Here is a 23,264-nt window from a genome sequence, read left to right on the forward strand (position 1 = left end):
CCTGCCCTGCCCGTCTTGGAAAGGAATCCGTACATGTTTATTAAATGAATAAGTAAGCAAGCAACCTGATTAGGTAAATTATATGAGAGATATGCCATCTGCATTCTGTCCTCTCACTGGTCTATTTGTTCTGCGCCGGCTGCAAAGAGAGAGAAGGAATTATGCTGGAGACCCTGGGAGGAATTGGAGAGAGCCCTAGATCCATGTCCCAGGAAACAGATGAGGGCCCTCTAGTGGTGGCAGCAAGGAGTGAACCAAGATGGCACAACGAAAGGGTCCTGTGCATCTGGATGTTTCACCTGCCCTGGATGTCTGAGCAGGGGGCAGAAAGAGGGTCTCCACAAACTGCTGCCGCATTATCTTCTTCCAAGTCATTCATTTCCTCAATCCCCACTATTCCAACCTTAGTTCAGTTACTTCCAAGAACATGGGCCTCCCAGCAACAGGGGAAGGAACCTGTAATCCAAGCCCAAATGACACAAACACCCAAATCCCCACCGTCTTTTCCATAGCACGGTTATCTGGATTCAAGGGCCATTTGCCTACGTGGTAACACATCGTTGGCACTTAAACATCCCTGCAGTAAAACCATAGTAAATATTCAAGCCACATTAATCTCCCTTCAAACTGAGGTGACAGGTAGGACTTTATTCCTCATGCAGAGGGAGAAATTGCTTTAGGAGACTACTTTTAGGTGTTCCCAGTCTCGTGGAATATATTCTTTTGTTATGATGATTAACCAGTGTTTTAATTTTTAATGGGAAATACAAGCACAACTTCCAAATTTTAAGAAGAAAGTGTTTACAGTGAAATTAGGTCTCTCTCTTACCCCTGGCCCATGGCTTCCAAATTCCCACCTCTACAGCAACCAACTTCTGTATGTCTTGCCAGAGACGTTTGATGCATTTATGTTGGCATGAATACACCTGTGCACGTGTAGAACACACACATGTACTGAATTGATTTCTCAATACGGTATGGACTCTATCTGGACTCTGTTTTAAACTGAGGCTACAGATTTCCTTATCCTCTTGTCATTCCTGGCCTCTGTGACATAATGAAGCACAAAGGCTGGGGCCATGCACTTGGCCTCACCTGCACCATCCCGGCTGCCACTTCTCCGCAGTCAGCAGACGGCTGTGGTGAGTACCTCTTCCACTAGTCAGGAGGTAAACCATTTTGCTGCCTACTTCCAATTTAGCCCCAATGCAAAGAAAGTAGGGGAATGTCTTTGTATTTTCTAAATCAAACACATCTTCTCAAATACAGGAGAAATATGCCACAGAAGAGTTTCAAAATTGAGGTGTTTTGAAATCTTCAAGCAAAGCAGCAAAATGATGAAGTTGACAGACATCTGGAACACAGGTGGTAAAAACGAAGAAAATCACAACAAAACCCATATGCATCAAAAGATGGATCTACACCAAAGAGAAAAGATGAGAAAAAATACTAACATTTTCAACCCCCATGATTGTGGAGGGTATAGAAATGCTTATTTTTCGTCTCTTTAAAGCAACCTTGCCTGTTCCCTCCTTGTAATAATTTTTTTTTTTTTCTTTTTTGCGGTAAGCGGGCCTCTCACTGTTGTGGTCTCTCCCATTGCGGAGCACAGGCTCCGGACGCTCAGGCTCAGCGGCCATGGCTCATGGGCCTAGCCTCTCCGCGGCATGTGGGATCCTCCCGGACCAGGGCTCAAATCTGTGTCCCCTGCATCAGCAGGCAGACTCTCAACCACTGCACCACCAGGGGAGCCCTCCTTGTAATAATTTGATTGCATCCATTTACCTTCCATTTCACTTTATTCACTCAGTTCTCAGCAGCCCCATCAGCTTGAAGGGCCAGCCTGGATTTGCACATCTTTCCATCGTGACCATCGTGGGCTGGCAATGGGTTTGCCTTCCTCCCTTTCCTGAGGAGTACATGAGGGATTTGCTTTGGATCAGCCTGTCAACTGCTGTTCACGGACTGCCGGCTCTGCATGGCCAGAGTTTTAGATAAAGGCAGGTTCCTGCTCTAGTTGGGTTGACGTTATATAAGGAGGTCGGGGCTGTAGATTCTTTAACAGGGAAAGAAATGGCCAGGCTCACATACAAGGTGGGGGAAAAAAAGTTGCATGAATGTGATATAGTTCGGGAAGGAGACTGTTGCAAACACTTAGAGCTGGAACTAAGACCTGTAATGAGGGGGACCTCTCTGGCGGTCCAGTGGGTAAGATTCCACGCTTCCACTGCAGGGGGCATGGGTTCGATCCCTGGTCAGGGAACTAAGATCCCTCATGCCTCTCGGGCTGGCCAATAAATAACTAACTAACTAAATAACGAAAATGTAAAATTAAAAAAAAAGACATGAAATGAGGGTAGAGCAAGACTGGGACACAAATCTTTCTTGCTTGGGAAGTTTCTCAGAGTCACTGATTAAAATTTACCATCATGATTGTTTTTTGAGATTGCTGTTATTCCCATGAATGTGGGCATCGTTCTGTGTTTACAGATGCCTGTCTTTGTATTTACCTTCAAGGTTTGGGCACCAAAGGTGTAAAGACACTGTGTGGGGAAAAGGGAGTGGAAGGGAGCTGAATTCAAGGGCAATTTTAAAACAAAGGGAAAAGCTCTGGAGTTGGGTAGAGCAGCCAGTCCTGCTGCCTGATAAACTGGGTGAGGAGGAGGCTGTGGAAGCTAGAAAGAGCCTGGAGTGGGAGGCTGTGATGCCCCCACTGGCTGTGACACCTCAAGGGAGACTTAAGAGATGAGGGGCCTTCCTCTTCGAATCCGAGAAGTGGGAGTTTCTCTCTCAAGGCACCTTTCAGCAAGTGGACCCTCCTCTCAACTGTTTGTAATCTGGTAGGGACCTGACATGGATAAAACACTGGATTTCTTTCACTGTCCCTAAAATAAGCAGGAAATCTTGAATATTTTCAATAAAACTTTTAAAATAGAGGCTTTTCTTTTTCGCTTGAGTTCTTAGCTATGTGAGTGGTTGACAGGAGGGCAAACAATGGTAGCTCTGAGATGCGAGCGTCATTGTCAGAGCAGGCATTTTTTAGAAAACCATCTTTGACCTCCTCAGTGAGCTGTTAGGACATCAGCTGCGGTGGCTCCAGCATAGATAGCACAGTTGTGTTGGGATTCTGGCCAGAGGAGAAACCTAACCTTTATTAACTCGCATCCAAAGGGCTGGGCAGTATAACACTTACGGCGAGTTATAGAATCAGAATCTCTGTATCACCCGTAACACTCGGACATAATATCCACTTCCATAAATAAGAACGGAATAAACAGATCATACATAAAAAGGGAACTTGAGTAAAGTACAATGAGCACAACCTCCTAAATGAGCCACTGTCAATTTACACCCTGATTATTACAAAATGTGAATAAAGTATTCAGATTTATTTTTGCTGTGCTGGTTAGCAACGTCCGGGACTAAATATGCCTCGTCATCATGTTCATTCAGAATGAGAGTCTGAAAGGAAGTACTGTGCACTGGGAGCAAAACCAACTGCAGAAGTGAGGCTGGTAAGAGATGAGGTTGGCTTCCGGCAAGGTGCATTGAAACAATTTTTTACATATAAACACACCCATTCGTTCACACCCCAAACACACTTCTAGTATTCTTCTGCCAAAACACTTCGGATCTGTTTTTTGTTTGTTTGTTTGTTTTTTGCGGTACGCGGGCCTCTCAGTGTTGTGGCCTCTCCTGTTGCGGAGCACAGGCTCCGGACGCGCAGGCTCAGCGGCCATGGCTCACGGGCCCAGCTGCTCCGCGGCATGTGGGATCTTCCCGGACCAGGGCTCAAATCTGTGTCCCCTGCATTGGCAGGCGGATTCTTAACCACTGCGCCACCAGGGAAGTCCCGAGGCTGATCTTAATAAGCTTAGATTGTGTGATTTAATAGTCTATTATGTAAATAGAACTACTACTAGACATAGTCCTCAACATTCTTGAGGTAGTAATAGTATTCATATAGAAAGCATGATTTTACAAAGTATTTCCATCCACAGCCACTGGCTCTGTGCCTTACTCTTCTCATCTCAAAAACAGAAGTTACAATAATAAGGGCTTACTTAAGATGACCCAGTAAGTGGAGGATTCAGGTCTTACTAGTGCAAAGCCTGCGCTCTTACTTGGAAAAAAAAGTCATTACTTCAGTGTGAAAATAACCAGAGCTTCACTGAGATCCTGGCACTTTCAAAACACTCAATAAATATTTGTAAGTGAATGAATGATTGAATGAACAAATGAATGCTGCACTGTAAAAAGGAGTCCTAGAGATCGCTCCCTGCATTTTGGGGTTCACAAAATAGTATGAATTTCATTGTAACAGCCTTTATCATCAATTCTTTCAAGAAACAATTTTGACAAAGTTACAGCATTATTGGACTAATGCTCTCTGCATATTCATGCTTTGTCACTCTCAAGTTCACTACAGAATAGGTTACTACAGTACTAAGAATAATAGTGCCATCTAGTGACCCTTCTAGTTATTGTCTCTAAAAGTGCATATGACAACATCGCTTGCTCTAAAAAAACGATTGACCCGAGATTAAGGACAGAGAGTGATGTATGCAATTTGTAATCTTCCCCAGATTACAGAAAAACTTTTCCCAAAATTTCAGTATGTGATAAACTTTCTCATCCTCGTTCATATTTCCCAGATGACAGCCTATTCACACCAGATTTTTCAGTAGTTTACATATGTATATTCCAAATAATGGTTTTTTATCTTTTAAGACCCTTCATTTTTGTTTAGATCTTTCAGTTTTGAGATGCAACATTGATGCAATTATTTTTAAGGATAAACTATTAAATATATACATTGATTGTAAGACATTTTGTTTTCAAAAACACTAAAATGTTAAAAAAATTACAATCAAGAAAATTCTTATTCAAGTATTTATTCATATATATGCTGAATTTAAAACTTCATTTTTATCAGGAAAGATGATTCATTAAATGTATAACTAAACATAATTTCAATTTTATAAATATTAATGGCTTTCATATATATGATATATAGTATATATACATTTATAAATGAGAAAAAGATGTTGATCAGGCTACAGGTATTATCTAATTAGGAAATTATAGGTTTAATGAGAAGCACCCTCACTCAAAAAGCTTAAAAGCTAGTCATGGCTCAGACACTGTCTACTTTTTTTTTTTTTTTTTTCAAAATTTTATTTATTTTTATTTATTTATATTTGACTGCGTTGGGTCTTCGTTGCTGCGCGTGGGCTCTCTCTAGTTGCGGCAAGCGGGGGCTACTCTGCTTTGCGGAGCACGGGCTCTAGGCGGGCGGGCTTCAGTAGTTGTGGCTCGTGGGCTTTAGAGCGCAGGCTTAGTAGTTGTGGCGCACGGGCTTAGTTGCTCCGCGGCATGTGGGATCTTCCCGGACCAGGGCTCGAACCCGTGTCCCCTGCATTGGCAGGCGGATTCTTAACCACTGCGCCACCAGGGAAGTCCTGTCTACTTTATATATAAAGTTGAGCAAGTGGGGTAACGTCTATAACTCAGTATTCTCACCTGTAAAATGGGATAATGCCTACCTTATCCACCTCCTAGAGTTTTGAGGATCAAATGCAATAATGAATGCTTTTAAAATTCCTGTACAATGGTAAGAAACCAGTGGTGTTACTTTCAATAATTATTTTTCTGAGAGGGCAGGTTCGGGAGCTCGACTGACTGGACTCAAATTACGGTCCCACTGGTTCCTACCTGTGTAACCTGGGTAAGTTACTTCTCTGCGCCTCAGTGCTTTATCTGTAGAACAAGGATAATTAAAACAAAACAAAAACCTACCTCAAAGGCCAGTAGTGTACATGCTTAATACAGAGCAACCGTTCAGCATAGTTTTAACTACCTGAGTACAAACACACACACATTCCAATTGTGATGGCCAAGGCATCAATTGTCAATTTTAGAGATCATTACTAAGTTGTTCTCAAAAAAGGAAAGATAGTAAAATAGAGTTTTCATCATCATAATATTTATTGAACCAGAGAGGAACAAGGTCCTAGCTGAGGTGCCTTACAGTGTGTGCTGGATTCCACTACTCTCTTTATAGATACTATGGATGAAACAGAATGGGTTACGTCAGGTCAACATAAGGCATTCAAGAGACAGTTTTTCTTGTTTTTAATCTTGAAAACTTTTTCAACTTCCCAATCTTCTCGAATCTGCCTTTAAGCAGAGCAAAAGAATAAATGCAGTTAAAATGATGCCAGAGAGCTGGTGACAAGAAAAGGCTGAAGCAGAGTAAATAGGTCAGGCGGCAGAGCCACCTGCGCGACCATCTGGAGACCAAGCCAACCTCTTGACTTGCCTGGACCATAGTGGCAGCCTCCTAACTGGAAGTCTTCTTGCTGCTACTCTTGCCCTCCATTCTATACTCAGCAGCAAGGTTGAGTTTTTAAAACATAATTCACATTTCTTCCCTGCCCAAAGCCCTATGATTCTGCACGTAGACCACGCAGCAAACACCATCCTTATGTCCTTCCCTTGAGCTCTCCCAGCGCTTCTGCCAGTGCCTGCCTTGGAAGGACTGTCCCCTGTGAGTGGAACATCCTCCCTGACCTCCACACGGGGACCCTCTTCTCGTGATTCAGATCTCACCTCAGAGGCCCTCTCTGCACTTGCTCAGTTCTGTGTCCCACGATACTTAGAGGTGCCTTCCTGATCTCCCACTAAGGAGCTGAGCCCCAGGAGGGTGGCGTCCTTGTTTGTCCTACCCCCCCAGTTATCCCCAACAGAGAACAGTGCCTGGCACATAACAGGTGACTGGTAAGTATTTGTTAATGACAGTCAAGATGATCCCAGTATGCTTCCCCTTCTCCTTCTACACACGGTGATTCTGGTTTTGACACTGCATGTGACTTAACGCTTGGAAGTAGAAAAGGGAGCCAGATGTGGATTCTTATTCTTGTGGGACCTCGGACAGGTGCTTTGGCTGTTCTAAACTTCAGCTCTCATATGAAAAGCAGGGATATTACTTGCCCTACTTACCTAATGGGCGGTGAGGATTAGGTCATAAGTGCGAAAACTCTTATGAACTGCAAAGCACTTCTCGTGAACTAGACCACGAGAGTGGAACTGCTCTTCTTAAAGATGATGAAAAACCTAGAAAAATTAATTTGATAGCAAGGATTTGCCTACAACAGCAAGCTCGGAAGCACAAATGTTAAACAACGTGTAAATGCATCGATTTTAAGGAGATAAAATATCAATACATTTAAGAGGGAATAGGTGTTGAACAACGTTGGGAAATTTTTTAAATGGATTTTCTTTTTTTAGGTTTTTCTCTCCTACTTCTCATATTGCTTGGCCTTGAGAATGTTAAGCGAGCTCATAGCAGCCTTGTCTGTATGGTTTTCAGACCTTCCATCCAGTCTACACTCTACACTATGTGAACCACCTTCCAACTGAAGGCAGTTGGAAGATTATATTGCTTATAATCTTTGGTCCTCTATTTTTCACCTGGATAGAATTATCTGAAATTCTATTCCAACAATCAATGTCCCCAAGTTATTTTAAATTTCAATAATGACTACAAAACTATGTTAGAATGTAATGGAAATATCTTGATCTTTTAGGCATTTGGGGCTTTTCAGAGACAGCACAGTGGTCCCAGAATCCACACTCTGGAGTGGGACGCCCTGGCCTGGAGTCCCAGCTCTGACAGAGACTCAGATCAATCACTTGACTCCCCGGTGCTCAGTTCTTCCCCTTGAAATACAGGGCTAATAAAATTCTATCCCACAGGGGTGCTGGGAAGAGTCAATGAAAATCGTCTACATGTAATGCTTTACACACTGTAAATATTCAATAATAACTATTCTTTTCTTCAGAATTTTGCCTCATGTTCCTAGACTCAAATCAGTAAAACATTCAGTGTTTTCTCAGATACATTCTATATTTAACATTCAATAATTTAAACATCTGACTTACCATAAGCATGAAAGAAACTAAGGTACAACTAGTTTTTACTGTATAATGATGTTAACTTATACTCAAGAACACTGTCCCATACATGTGAACAATCAGTTTTACTATGGAATCTGAATTATACGAACTTGAAAATCTAAAAAAAGGACTACCACCAACTACCAGTTATTTAACTTTCCATTATATTACATTTGAGTCAGCATAATCTTTATTTCAAAATAGCATTTTTATTATATAAAAATGTAAAAATCCAGCAAAACCAGAAATACCGGATATATTTTCCTGGGCTTTCACATTTGTCGATTTTTATTCCCAATCCTTTTTCTCAATACAATTTACAACCTCATCTCCATTTGCAGTCTGATTATACAAGTGCTAAGTGGCAGAAAGGTCTAGAATAAATACACCGAAAAAGAGGCAAAGCTGTGAAACTAAGTTGCATGCAACAGGTCTATGAGGGGGGAAGTGAATGGGAAATAAAACAGAGTAAGACAAAGTAATTGGAAAGTTTTAGCTCAAGTTCTTTTCAATCATCTTTGTCTTTCGCTCCATGTTTAAGGATGCGCGTGAACTCAATGTAATTGAAATTCCCCTTTTTGTCAATAGGTGCTTCTCTATACAGCTCGTCCACTTCCTCATCCGTAAACCGATCTCCCATTGTGGTCAGCAGCTCTCGCAGGTAATCCTCCTGAATGGTGCCTGGAAGGCAGCAGAAAAAGGGGAGTTGTGAACACCTCCCGGCACTTTAATGATTTGGTTCTCAACTAGGTCAATCTTACAAGATATTTCAGAACATACATACTTACCTGAACAAAATAAAGCAATATATAACCATATCTTTATCTTTTCCTATTATTTTTAGAGTTCTTTATTAATATTAGATTAAATCATTTACAAAGTCAGTTAGTAGATCATACGCTTACAAAATTAATTTGAAGCCAGTATTTTCCAGAGGAGAAAAAAGTACCTTGTATTTCAGAGATATTAAAAAAAAGGCAGATACCCAGAATAAAAGGGCAGCGTTGCCAAGACCAAACGTGCACGAAGGCCGGTGCAGTTTTAATAGGTAGCAAGGGGGAAGCAGGAAGGAGGAGGCGAGGTGTATGTGAGGAGGCGATGCGCGTGGCTGAGCAGAGGGTTAACGCACAAGCAAAGGGGAAAACGAGAGAAGTCAGAAAACGGAACAGCCGGGCTTTCTTCACACATTTTAAATAATAAGGGAAAAAAATGAAGATTTTAATTGTCCAGGTTAGTTAAGTATACTTTCTGGTGAAACTCAAAGTCTCTTGAAGCAGTATACTGTCTAAGAAACACGATTTAAAAGACAATTCTCCATTTGGCTTTCAGGAAGCTCAGAACCAGATTCAAAGATTAACACCACAAACCATGTAGCTTTATGACCTACATACCTGTGTTCTAGCCATTCTTGGTCGACTGTCCTACCGTAAATGATAGTTTCCCTCTACTCATTTTTAAAAATTTATATTTTGCCAATCTTCCTCATTCCCTAAAAAGTGTTTCACATAGTCTGGAATGAGGCGGGGCATAAACAAAGAGTGCTCACCAGTTGCTTCTTCATCAAAGCAAGCAAAAGCGTTTCTGATGACATCTTCTGGGTCTGTGCCATTCAGCTTCTCCCCAAACATGGTAAGGAACATGGTGAAGTTTATGGGCCCTGGAGCCTCATTCATCATGGCTTCGAGGTACGCGTCGGTTGGATTCTTCCCTATAAAATTGCACATTTTAACATTTAAGGACAAAGAACTCATTTCAATAAATAATTATTCTGTTATTGTTATGTTCCCCAACATATTTTTTTTTTTTTTTTTTTTTTTTTCTTTTTGCGGTATGCGGGCCTCTCACTGTTGTGGCCTCTCCCGTTGCGGAGCACAGGCTCCGGACGCGCAGGCCCAGCGGCCATGGCTCACGGGCCCAGCCGCTCCGCGGCATATGGGATCCTCCCAGACCGGGGCACGAACCCGTATCCCCTGCATCGGCAGGCGGACTCTCAACCACTGCGCCACCAGGGAGGCCCTCCCCAACATATTTTTAAAAGTTACATTGGGCTTCCCTGGTGGCACAGTGGTTGAGAATCTGCCTGCCAATGCAGGGGACACGGGTTCGAGCCCTGGTCTGGGAAGATCCCACATGCCGCGGAGCAACTAGCCCAGTGAGCCACAAATACTGAGCCTGCGCGTCTGGAGCCTGTGCTCCGCAACGAGAGGCCGCGATAGTGAGAGGCCCGCGCACTGCGATGAGGAGTGGCCCCCACTTGCCGCAACTAGAGAAAGCCCTTGCACAGAAACGAAGAGCCAACACAGCCATAAATAAATGAATAAATAAATAAATAAAAATTTAAAAAAAAAAAAAAAAAAAAAAAAAAAAAAAAAAAAAAGTTACATCACCATCACACGAAACTAATATTTCAATTAACTCACATTAAGAACATTTAAAAAAGACAATTTTTAACAACATAAAAAAATCTTTGATACATCATAAATAAAATGCATCCTGGGCTTAGGTTGAATACTGTCCATTCACTGATACTTTCTGCAACTTTTCCTTCACTATTTTTCATTAAAAATAAAACAAACACATGAAACTATGAACCAGGTAATGCCACATTATTACATCTTGAATGCTGATAACATTAAAGACCCATCAGGGCATTTCAATACTGGTTATTTAAAAAATCTAAATATTCATATTTCTAACTGCAGTAAGTTGCCTATAATTGGTATGCTTCAAACAATTTATTTATAAGTTGGTCATTTAAGCTGAAACTATTAGGTTGGTTTAGAACTGGGAGCTCATTTTATTTATTTTTAAAATTAATTAATTAATTAATCAATTTATTATTTATTTATGGCTGCATTGGGTCTTCGTTGCTGAGCGTGGGCTTTCTCTAGTTGCGGTGAGCGGGGGCTACTCTTCGTTGTGGTGCACAGGCTTCTCATTGCGGTGGCTTCTCTTGTTGCGGAGCACAGGCTCTAGGCATGCAGGCTTCAGTAGTGTGGCACGTGGGCTCTAGAGTGCAGGTTCAGTAGTTGTGGTACATGGGCTTAGTTGCTCCGCAGCATGTGGGATCTTCTTGGACCAGGGCTCGAACCCGTGTCCCCTGCATTGGCAGGCGGATTCTCAATGACTGCACCACCAGGGAAGTCCCTGGGAGCTCATTTTAAACAATGTTATGTTCTATTTGGTTGTCAGACATATCCCCAGATGCTGTTTACTCGTATTGCTGAAATATAGTCTTGTTTAGTATCGTTCATGATGGGAAATCTTAATCTCAGTTCCCACCAAGGACACTTCTTCCTCTTCCGGTACGGTGGTGAGGGAACTCCCCTGACCCTCCCCTCGAAGTTGGGAGAAATTCCCCTGGAATGGCCACATATGGTGGGAGTAACAAAGAGCTTCTCTTTGTCCTGGCATTTGTGAGGTCCACATGGTGCAGAAAAGCAGCACTGAACGAAGGGTCTGGAATAGTGAGTTTGAATCTCAGTTCTGCCACTGACTGTGTGCCCTGGGACAAGGTGGAAACTGTCTAGGGTTTACTTTTTATCTATAACATGGACTAGTTAAACTTGGTATCTGAAAGGTCCCTTCCAACATTAAGTTTGTATGATTCTCCATGAAAAGAGCATCTATGTCAGCATCTCACTATTATACCCAACTAAGTGCTAATGATAGTCAAATCTAGAATTATGGTTCATATGTAAGTTTTACTCCCGGGAATTTGGGTGAAATTTAAGTGCCGAGTTGGCATCTGTCTTACTGCATTACAACCTTCACTCATTATACCTATTCTACATATCGATACAAAATTAGCCCAAAATTAATCTCAAGATTCTTCGAGTAAGTGAAAGTAGCTAAAAAGGACTACTTTTCTACCTCCAGATTTATCCCGACTCTCTTGCAGCAATTTTTGGGGGTAAAAAGTGTAACCCAAAGGTGTCAAGAGAACATGGGTATGAAAAAGACACAGGGATTTAAAATGAATTGGCTTAGGCTAAGCACCTATGGACCCATTCAAGGCATCTAGTATAATTTGTTGATTTAAAAGGTAAATATGTATCTCTAAAGGCATGGCACTCCCCAAAAGTCAGTCTCTTACTCTATCATCACTCATTCATCCAACAAAAATTAACTGAGCATCTATTAGGACCAGGGGACAGGCTTGAGTGTTCGATCTTTGTAATACAACTCAGGCCCTCAATTCTCCTCGGTGGTCTTCTTCAGTAGTGACCTGCTCCCCAAAGGACACTTAGTACTTAGCTATTCAGAGTGTGGAAAACACTGGGATCCACCCCACCTGCAAGTCAACAAGTCAGATAAGTATCTTGACTCAACTCTCACTCTGAATAAAGGCAATGTTGCAAGACTCAACTCTCACTCTGAATAAAGGCAATGTTGCAAAATGTTAACAGCTTGTGAATCTGGGTAAAGGATGGATGTGTGTTCATTATACCGTTCTTTCAACTTTTTATAGGCTTAAAAAATGTCAGGGCTTCCCTGGTGGCACAGTGGTTGAGAGTCCACCTGCCGATGCAGGGGACACGGGTTCGTGCCCTGGTCTGGGAAGATCCCACATGCCGCGGAGCGGCTGGGCCCGTGAGCCATGGCCACTGAGCCTGCGCGTCTGGAGCCTGTGTTCTGCAACGGGAGAGGCCACAACAGTGAGAGGCCCGCGTACTGGGGAAAAAAAAAAAAAAAAATTCAAAATAACATGCTAGGAGAAAAAAATAAAAATAAAAGAGAGGAACAAAATCATGTGGTTACTAAAAAGAAAAAAGTAACAAATTCTCTCTCTTTGTCCTCTGGCCCTTGAACTGCCCTTTCTGGATCATGGTCAGACACAGAAACGTTAGAGTGCAGAGCCTAACTGTGGGCCATCCCTGACCTGTGCCCCCTTCCCTGCCTGTCATTCTGGCCTATCAAGAACACCCTGACTTGATACTCCTTTCTTCTAACTGTAAAATCAGTGACAATTCAGGCAGGACATGGAGGACTTTCCCCTCTTTCCTTAAGATCAAAACAACAAAATCATATAAGCAACAGTAAATTAACACCAACATAGCCAGAATGACAAAGGGCAGTTTATGTTTGCTTTAAATCCTGTATCTTTAAATGAAATATTGCCATTTGAAACAACATGGATGGGCCTAGAGATGATCATACTACGTGAAGTCAGTCAGGCAGGCAAAGACAAATGTTATATGATATCACTTGTATGTGGAATCTAAAAAAAAAATTACAAATCAACTTATTTACAAAACAGAAACAGACTTACAGACATAGAAAACAAACTTATGGTTACCAAAGGGGAAAGGTGTGGGGGGAGGGATAAATTAGGGGTTTGGGATTAATAGATACACACCACTATACAAAAAACAGATAAACAACAGGATTTACTGTATAGCACAAGGAACTATACTTAATATCTTGCAATAATCTACAGTGGAAAAGAATCTGAAGCTGTACACCTGAAACTAACACAATATTGTAAATCAACTATAGCTAAATAAATGTGCAAAAATAAATGGATAAATCTTCTATCTTTACATTTTCTTTTAATTATAAAAGATATATATAAATTGTGGAAGCCCCCTTCCCTGTGTTCCCTTTTTTTAGGAGCACTGCCCTTCCTCCCTGAGATGGTCGTTATCACTTGTGACTGTCACCTCTGTCATATAACCTGTCCTTAACTTTTATTACTTTGTACATATTATTGTCCACATTTCCTGTTTAAGATTCTGGTATCTTGCCATCTAGTCATCCTCTGGCTTTTCACCTTGTAGACCTATCATATTTAGCTAACAGGGACGGAAGCCTGCCTAGCCACAGTGGCAGCCAGGCCCCCACCCCTGAAGGCGTATCCTCTTATGACAGGCCAAGCCTCAGTATGGTGCCTCCCACCCAACATCTCTCAAGAGGCCTTTGAGACCAGGAGATTAATACCTGTACATCACACAAAAAATAATTCATAAAATGCTAGTTATTTGGGGGAAGGAGGAATATTAAGAACATAAAAGTCTACCTAGCGAAGCAAGCATATCATGTAAGTCTTCCTTGTCGATGAAACCATCTCTATTCTGATCGATCATGTTGAAGGCCTCCTTAAACTCCTGAATCTGTGACTGGTCAAACATGGCGAACACGTTGGAGGTTGCGCGCTGGGGGCGCTTCTTGGTCTTGGTCTTTGCCTTTTTGCTAGACATGGTGGCGGTTTAATCCTAGAGTTAAAAAGAAAAGAACATAAAGCGAAACAGAATGCATAAAAACATAAAGCAAAAAAAAGAACTCACAACACCTAAAGTTAGTGAGTAAAAATATTTCAATGTATTGTAGAATTATTACTTTATTTGGGTAGGAATATACATATAAACTTTATTTCCAATGTCACAATTAAACAGCTAGGACAAAAGCAGTTTTGAAGAAACAGAATAGAAATTATTGATGTGGCTTCATCCCAAATTTCACGAACCTCATTTTTATTAAAGGTGAATGAGTTTTAAAGCACGTAGCAATAAATCGCATTTACCGAGTGCTACTACGTGCCAAGCAGCAGGGGGCTCCCCTAAAGAGAAAGGCTCCAAAGCGGACATCTTACTTTCACAAGGATTGTCCCATTTAACCCTCACAACAATCCTATGCAGTAGGTACACCTTTTAATTTCATTTTACTACCAATATTGCATAACCTCTCTGAGCCTTGGTTTCTTCCAAAAAATAGTCTGAAAACCAGGGAACCTCACTTGACCCTCAGTTTTACAGCAAAACACAATATCTACTCTAATGCAAGTGAGAATTAAATGAGATAACATATGCAAAGAGACTAGTATAGTTACTATAAGGTACATGCTCAAAAGGCTCTCATTAAAAAAAAATCAATGGGACTTCCCTGGTGGTCCAGTGGATGAGACTCTGCACTCCCAATGCAGAGGGCCCAGGTTCGATCCCTGGTCAGGGAACTAGATCCCACATGCATGCCGCAACTAAGAAATCCACATGCTGCAACTAAAGATCCTGCGTACCGCAACTAAATATCCCACATGCCACAACTAAGACCCAGTGAAGCCAAAATAAATAAATATATATTTTTAAAAAAATCATCAAAATGTATCTTTAGTCTTGTATCCCTTCTAGCTACATCCTCATTCCCCCTTTCCCTTGACAAAACTTTTAGAATAGTATCCTACTACTCAACTCTTTCCATTTTCTCATCTTCCCAATCGCTCCTCAATTCTCTGTAATACACCTTTAGTGGTAGCCCCTGATACTCTACTGAAAGCCACCAATGTTTTAAATGTCAAATAGAATGGACACTTCTCAATCCTTTTTTTTTTTTTTTTTGGCCCACCACGTGGCTTGCAGGATCTTAGTTACCCAACCGGGGACTGAACCCGGGCCCTGACTGTGAAAGCTCCGAGTCCTAACCACGGGATCGCCAGGGAATTCCCTTCTCATTCCATTTTTATTTGCAGTTTTAAATGATGTAAATAAATACAACACGAAAATACTCCTGGCTTCGGAATAGGAAAAATCTTGAGCCTGAATCTCAGCTTCACCATTTCTTGAAAATCCATGGACACCAGAATAATTGTTTGCTCCACTGTCTTATCCAATGTTCACAACTGCCCTATGAGGTAGGTACTACCTAGGTTTAAAAAAAAAAAAAATCAATGGCCCTTGTGTAGTAAAGAATTTAATTTTGCCCAAAGAGAGGTCTGGCCTCTGTCCTCAGCTCCTGGGAGGTAATCTCTAAGCCCTTAGAACGTTCTGCCTGGTATATCTGGGGTCTTGGGTCACACCAGAGAGTCTAACAATGTGATTTATCATGGGGGCTCTGGGTCAGGTGTTAATCAGCTTGGCCTCTAGAGGAACTGGAGACTGAAGTCAGCCTAGGAGTGGGGACAGTATCTAGGGGACAGAGCCGCAGTAAAAACTATGGCTATGAAGGGTCAAGCAAGCTCTGTGCCAGGCCATACTCCATGCTCACCATCACGCCTTGCTGCCAGGAGAGGTCAACACTGCCCATGGAAAGGACCACTGGAAGCTAAGCATTTGGAATTCTCCTGGACTCCATACCACGAGTCTCTTCCCTTGGTTGACTTTAATCTGAATCCTTTTACTGCAGTAAACCATAACCATAGGTGTAACAGCTTTCAGTGAGTTCTGTTAAGTCCTAGCGAATTACTGAACCTGAGGGTCGTCTTGGGGAACGAAACTTGGAATTGGTGTCAGAAATGAGGGTGGCCTTGGGGACTGGTTCTCTAACTCTGCAGCCTCTCAGTGTGAAAGCAGATGACTGGTGAGGGCAGTGGCTGGGCAAGGGAATTCTGGACCTGGGTCTCCGGGACTTCAGGTCTTGGACTTTTAACCTACATTGTTTTAGTTTGTTTGCAGTTTGTTTGTTTGTTTGTTTGTTTGCGGTACCGGGCCTCTCACTGTTATGGCCTCTCCCATTGCGGAGCACAGGCTCCGGACGCGCAGGCTCAGCGGCCATGGCTGACGGGCCTAGCCGCTCCGCGGCATGTGGGATCTTCCCGGACCGGGGCACGAACCCCCCTGCATCAGCAGGTGGACTCTCAACCACTGCGCCACCAGGGAAGCCCTGTTTGCAGTTTTGAAGCACATCAGCCTTAGAGTCCTTACTTTAACATTTCAACTCCTTCCCCTGGGGACATACATGGCCTGAGTAAATGTTAATTTCTTCTCCTTGCTGTAACTAGCTAGTCATGTGACAGTTATATTGAAGATTCAATCGGAGACAGAATGTGGTCCACTAGCAAGGCACCTGACTCTGCTTTAATTCTTCCTCACATTTCAGAACTGTTGGATTAAAATTTTTTCTCATGCTAAAAATTCTATGATTCTATTTCTTCAAGATTCAAAAGATATAAAAGACAGTAGATCTGAAGCCAAGAATTAGTTCTCTCCCTCAGTATCAGCAAACTATGTCTGCAATAGTCATTTAGAAAAACCTCCCAAAGAGAAAATCTTTATTTTTAAAAAATAATCAATTGTTTCATGCTAACGCTACAGCTAACCCAAAAGTATATTATATTTAAACATTTCTGAAGCTTAGTTGGAGTTCTCCAAGAAGCTGATGCCAAGAAGGGTCTGCACATGCAAGAATCTTTATTACGGAAAATGCCTGGGAGAGAGAATGAGGAGGTAACCCAGTAAGGCTAGAAAAGCCATTATACCGTGAGCAAGTCTGAGCCCCCATTCAAAACCTGTTACAGAGCAGGTATGGCTCAATGAAATGACACCATGATCTCTTTAAAAAGAAAAAGTTTACGTTTTCTCTGTACTTCATTTAAAACCAGTGCACATTTATATTTGTATATAAATATACAAAGTACACACAGAAAATATCAACTGATAATAAAACCTCAGCTGAAAAGTGAGGCAAGGTTGTAGCAAAACAGTCAATCTAAAGAGAACTCTGGCCCCCAAAGAAACTACCACCCTCTCTGTCCTTAGCTTCTGAGATAAATATCTTGGCTTTCTCCACTTTCTCACTTCCCACTCATCACAATCTGGATTTCTCTTCTCTATTTGCAAGTGCTTTCCCATTGTCAAACCTGGTCTAAGTCTCCTTGGACCATTCTGCTATATTTGACACCATTTAATCCCTCTTCTCTTCAGGCCTCAACAACCCTTGGCCTTGATGAACTGTAACAGTAGAAATGAACTGTCCCAATGGAACGAGAGCCCAAGGTTCCCAGCCTTTAACACTTTACACTCTAACAAGGGAGACTCCTGAAGATCACATTTAGTTTCAGTAAAATGCTGTGACATTTTAGGTGACACCAACCTCCGCTCAGTTCTATTTCTATGCCTGGTCCTCCTCCATTTTCTTGTTAGGCTCTTATCTTCTCCACTCACTTAAATATTCACGTTTTCGAGTATTCTCACAGTCCATGGCTTATTAAATTCTTTTCACTCTGTGTTCCTTGGATGATCTCATTGGCTCTCACTGTCCTGACAACACTTATGACTCCCATGTCCGTATCCTCAGGGCTGACCCTTCCCTTGAGCTGTGGAATCAAACAGCCAACTGTGCTTGTGAAAGGCACCCATTTTGATATCCCAGACATTCAGAATCAACGTGTTAGAAACAGAATTCATTATCTTCCCCTCCTAAACTTTCTCAACTTTCTGTTTCCTGTCAGTTAATGGCACCATCGTTTACGCCCTCACCAAGCCAGAAACGTGCAAGTCATCCCCGACTCATCCCTCTCACTGATGAACCAAGCCTGCCTCTTAAAGATTCATCAGATTTGCTCATCTTCCTCATTCTTCTGCCACCACCCTATGCTGGGCCCTCATCACCTCTTTGTGTAGAATATTTCGATGGCCAAATAACCAACCTCCATGCTTTTTGGTCCCCTCTAGACTATCCTTTATCTTCCAGCCAGAGGTATGTAAAACATGAATATGACCATATCATTTCCTTTTGAGAAACTGTCGGCTCTCCACTGCCTATAGGCCAAAGTACAAGTTCCTGAGCATGGCACACACACCTTTCCCTGCTCTAGAATGACCTTTCAGCCTCATCGCTAGCCATTCTCTACTTTGTACTTCTCCTTCAGCAACACCAAACTACTGGTACTAGTATATGCCCAAGGCACCATGCATGAGTTTAACTCATGTATTTGTTCTCGCTATTTTTCTAGCCCCCAAATGCCTTAGGACCAGAGAGAATTAAAAGTCTACTCAACTTATGGCTACTACCATTTGCTGAGTGACATCTATGCTAGGTACTCGGGTGCACTAAATTCAACACACCTGCTTTACACATGGAAGAACTGAGTATCAAAATATGTTAAACAACTTGCCCAAGGTCACCTGGTGGCAGAGCTAGAATCCAACCCCATTTGTTAAAGGTGATTTTACCTATATATTTTTTACTTCATACAATTCTGCTAGTTATTTTTTTTACCACAAAAAAATTCTTAAACTTTCAGTACTTACCAATATAGTCTAACACTGATTTCTGAGCAGCTGCTTTCCTCTAAATTTAATTCCTAGTGAAACTGAGTTTTCAAATAAATTCAAACTATGCTGGGGAAACCAATGTATAGACTAGAAGTGCACAGTGGAATGGGAAGAGAATAAGATATGAATGGCCCTCCCTGCAACCGTGCAATGTTGCAGCCCTGGTTCTGGGTTTTTTCAAATGGCAGTATTTCCTATCAGTCATGGTTTTGGTTTGACATGGTAGGTAAAGGCTTGAAATCTTTACCTAAGACTGTGAAATTACTACTTGACCTATAAATATTCAAGGAAAAAACCCCACCAAACCCCATCCTTAGTTACAAAAAATATCCATTTAGAACATAGCATATAAGGTAATGAATACGCTTTAACGGGAATAAACAGAAGTCTTACTTCCTCTTCAAAATTTTTATCTCATTATTTTTGTAAATTTCTGATACAGAGTGAACTAAAGGTTATATGTAGTATTTTTAGAGGTTAAAGAAGGGCAGGGATATAGGAATACCGGTATTATAGGTAGTTGTGGCGTCAACATATTTAGGTCATAATCTAAATTTTTTCAAAATCACCTGCTATACTGATATGCAAATCAAAACATGGGCACTATAATCATTAATAAGCAGAAACTGCTTGTGAACTTCATCCAGCCTATATGGCTTTATTGGAAGCCTGGAAACGATGCTCAGGGAGCATATTCTATTAGCTACCTATGAAACACCTAAGGCAGCTAGGGGCTGCTACCACATGGCGGGTGAATATGGCTCTCACAACAGTTAACCTCTGGTTTCAATCTTGGCTGCACATTAGAATCATCTTGGAAGCTTTTTTTTTTAAAAGTCTTTGTTACAATATTGCTTCTGTTTTTTATGTTTTTTGGACAGGAGGCATGTGGGATCTAGCTCCCTGACCAGGGGTTGAACCCACACCCCCTGCATTGGAAGGCGAAGTCTTAACCACTGGACTGCCAGGGAAAGTCCCATCTTGGAAGTTTTTAAAAAGTGATGTCCAGGTCCTGGTCTAGTACAACTGAAACTGAATGTCTACAGGTGAAGTCTATGAATCTGTATTTTTAAAATGCAGCAGGTGATTCCAATATACAGTGACGGTTGAGAACCACTGAGTTAAACACTTAGAAGGCACTGACTGTGGTTCTGAGTTCTTGGTTGATGCCTTGTAATAACAGATTAATAACAGAAAAACAAACACACATTTATTAACATGTATACCTCATGTATACATGGGGAGATACCCAGGGAAAATCCAACTCTCAGAGGTGGCTTAGAACTCTGGCTTAAATATCATCTTCAGCTGAAGTCAAAAGAAGAAAGGCATGTGTGGAGGGGAGAGGCTAGGTAGGGAAGGTTAAAAGCACAGTATAAACAAGAGTAAGGCTTCTCTAGTAGATTTAAGTCACGCCCTTCTCCATTAAGAGTCTAAAGTTGTCTCCAGAGAGTAACCTTTGTCCTGCCTGGTAGAGAGGAAAAGAAGAACACCTTTGTAAATGTGTGTCCTGCTTTTAGGCACACTGGGGGAGGGCAAAGAGCCCTTCTTGTGTCTGCTTTCTTCTCAATTGCCTTCAGCTCAAAATAATCTTCATGCCAAAGAGGCACATCTTGGGGTGGCATATTCTGCCACCCTTCATAACTAATAGGATATTGTGAAAACGATGGAGTGCGACTTTGTCATAATATTGTAGATGTTGCAGGTTCTACCACGCTCTCTCTCAGATCACTCAATCTGAGGAAAGCCAGCACCAGGTCTATAGGGTACTACACAACCCCAAGGAGAGGTCCATGTGGCAGGGAACTGAGGCCTCCTGCCAACAGCCAGCACCAACTTGCCAGCCAGGTGAGTCAGCCATCTTGGAGGTTGATCCTCTTTCAAATGACTGCAAACCCAGCTGACATCTGGACTGCAACTCCAGGAGATCCTGAGCCAGAACCAGAGCTGCCCAGCTAAGCTGCCCTGGAATTCCTGACCCTCAGAAGCTCTTTATTGTTTTCTTAAGGTGCTAGGTTTGGGGGTAATTTGTTATATAGCTATAGAAAACTAATAAAGCCGTTGTGTTTCCTTGGCGTCTTTAATATTCAATAGGGCAATGCCTTTATTTCAGAATTATAGCCAAAGAAATTTTAAAACCTCAAAGGGGCCACAGCCAAGTTTGCACTGGGTAGGGAAATTTTCTGTTCCTTGTTAGCAAATTTTGATTCCTTCTATTCAATTTCTCTCCAAGTTCTGTGGGTTCCTCTTCTAAGTGCAACAGTCACCCCTTCTTCAACATTCCCATCACCCCCTGGATATGACTCCCCAAAATATGGCTTTTCTCTATGGTCTACCCATGGTTCAGCATAAACTCCACTGGACTCTCCCCAAGAAATCCATAACAAAAAGTACCTGGAACAAAGAGTACTAATAAGAGTGCTAAATATGTGCTAGGCACTGGTCTAAGCATTTCATATGTATTAATATATGTAATTCTCACAACAACTTATTACATAGGCACTGCTATTATCCCCATTTCTCAGATGAAAAATTAGGGCGAAGAGAATAAATAATCTGTCTGCAGCCACAGCTAGAAAAAGGTAGAGTTTAGATGCAGGATCATACTCAGGAAGTCTAGCCCAGAGCTTGCACCACTAGCTCCGAACATCCTGCATGTAGGCGGCAGAATTTCTCCACCATGAAAATGTGGAGAGGTGGTTGGGGGTAAGAAGCAAAGCCACCACATCTAAAGTGCGGAACGGGGAAGGAAGACCCCAAAGCTGCCGGCAATGAAAATCATCCCTAGATATATGCTGTCTTCGAATCTTGGGAGAGGGACAACCGGCTCCATTTAGGGGATCCCAGTCCTTTTATCTTTCCTAAGCCCAGCAACCCTCACCTGGGACCTGTCCTTCAGAAGTTGCAGTTCCTCTTGTCCACACTGAGTCTCATTAAAGCATAAATGCGTATCGAGTAGGTCATCACAGAAGCTGTTTTATTCAACAGAGCCAGAACAAACAAGAAGCCGTGCACTTAACCATGAGGAACGTCCACCTAATGCTCAGAGAAAATGGGTGGCAGCAGGTGAACCCCTCAAGTGACCCTGGGCAAATTATCTCACCTCGCTGGGTTTCAATAATAAAACGAAAGATAACCTGTAAGTTTCTTTTGAATTCTAAAATGCTACAATTCTTTTCTTACCAAAGGACCACTGCAAATCCGTCCGAAACCAAGGCTGCCAAACTAATCCTCTAAACACCCCTTTCTTCATCTCACTCCCTTAGCGAAGAATCCAAAATGACTCCCGAATGTCTCTTATATAATCTTTTATTTCTCATCAAGTTTGCAAGACATCCGTGAAAAGGCCCCACTGATCTACCTATTTCCAACTATTATTCATTACAGTTCTGTTCCGTTCGGGCTGGTCTCCTCACCGTCTCCTTTTCACACGACACAATTCACACCTTTTGAGCTTTTGGTCTTGTTACCTCCTACCACAGATACAGCCAGAAATATTAAGTTCTCCCCACCAGGGCTAAGTCCAAGGCCTTCAATGAGGTCCAGATTCTCTTTTTCAAAAAACCTTTCCTGATTTTTGCTATTTGTTCTCTTCTTCAGTCAGCAAGAATGAAGTACATCTTTACAAGATGCAAGGTGCTGCGAAGAGTCACAACTCCTATGGAAATCGTTACATTTAGCCAGTACCAACTCGGAGCTCCGGGCAAGAACCACGCACCAGCGGACCCCTGTGCCCCCAAAGCATCCAGCCCTGTGGGCGAAGGAGACACCCAAACCCACCGACCGGGCCGGCGGGGAGCGGGGCTGCGGCCGCCGAGGCGCCAGGTGTGTGAAGCCGTCGGGTGACGCAGCGCAGAGAACAGGCCGACTCGGCCAGCAGGGCGGTTCCCCAGCCCGGTTCCATCCGCCCCAACCTCCCGTACCCTCGACGTCCAGGCCCGGGCTGGCCGCGGCCGGACCTCCTCGCCGACCCTCCCTGCCCTACCGACAGGTCCCGCAGCCCCCGCCCCGCCCGCCGGCACGGTGGCCGGGGTCTGGCGGCGGCGAGCGGTCGGAGGGGCGGGGCGCCGGGGCGGCCCCAGGGGTGTCGCGCGCGGGGGGCGAACGCCACTCACCGCGGCCGGACACCAGCACCAGAAAATGGACTGCCTGCTCGAGACGAACGAGGCGAAGAACGCGGGGCTGCGGCAGGTCTGCAGCGATAGAGCAGCGGCACCCGCACTTCCTGCCTCGGGAGGCGGACCGGAAGTCGCACCGGAAGTGGCGGCGGGATCCAACTCTGCGCGGGGGCATGCGCCGCGGTTCTCGCTCTGCTCG

General features: G+C 42.8%; 1 protein-coding gene across 1 annotated transcript; it reads right to left on the bottom strand.

The window, feature by feature from the left end:
* Positions 1–5,966: 5,966 nt before the first annotated feature.
* On the bottom strand, positions 5,967–23,206 carry LOC308627197 (myosin regulatory light chain 12B). Its single transcript, XM_081252986.1, has 4 exons — positions 23,063–23,206; positions 13,979–14,174; positions 9,506–9,667; positions 5,967–8,640 (listed from the first exon to the last, which is right to left on the bottom strand). The coding sequence occupies exons 2-4, from the start codon at positions 14,157–14,159 to the stop codon at positions 8,468–8,470; spliced, it is 516 nt and encodes a 171-aa protein (XP_081109112.1). The 5' UTR covers positions 14,160–14,174; positions 23,063–23,206; the 3' UTR covers positions 5,967–8,467.
* Between the last annotated feature and the right edge of the window lie 58 nt (positions 23,207–23,264).

This window comes from Mesoplodon bidens (genome assembly GCF_964165515.1).
Source record: "Mesoplodon bidens genome assembly, chromosome: 13".
NCBI classification, from domain to species: Eukaryota; Metazoa; Chordata; class Mammalia; order Artiodactyla; family Ziphiidae; genus Mesoplodon; species Mesoplodon bidens.

Coding starts and splice junctions, on each gene's coding strand:
- LOC308627197 (XM_081252986.1), bottom strand. CDS start 14,159: ATGTCTAGCAAAAAGGCAAAGACCAAGACCAAGAAGCGCCCCCAGCGC. Junction 9,668..13,978: donor TGATATGCTTGCTTCGCTAG/GTAGACTTTTAT, acceptor GCAATTTTATAG/GGAAGAATCCAACCGACGCG. Junction 8,641..9,505: donor CTTTGATGAAGAAGCAACTG/GTGAGCACTCTT, acceptor GCTGCCTTCCAG/GCACCATTCAGGAGGATTAC.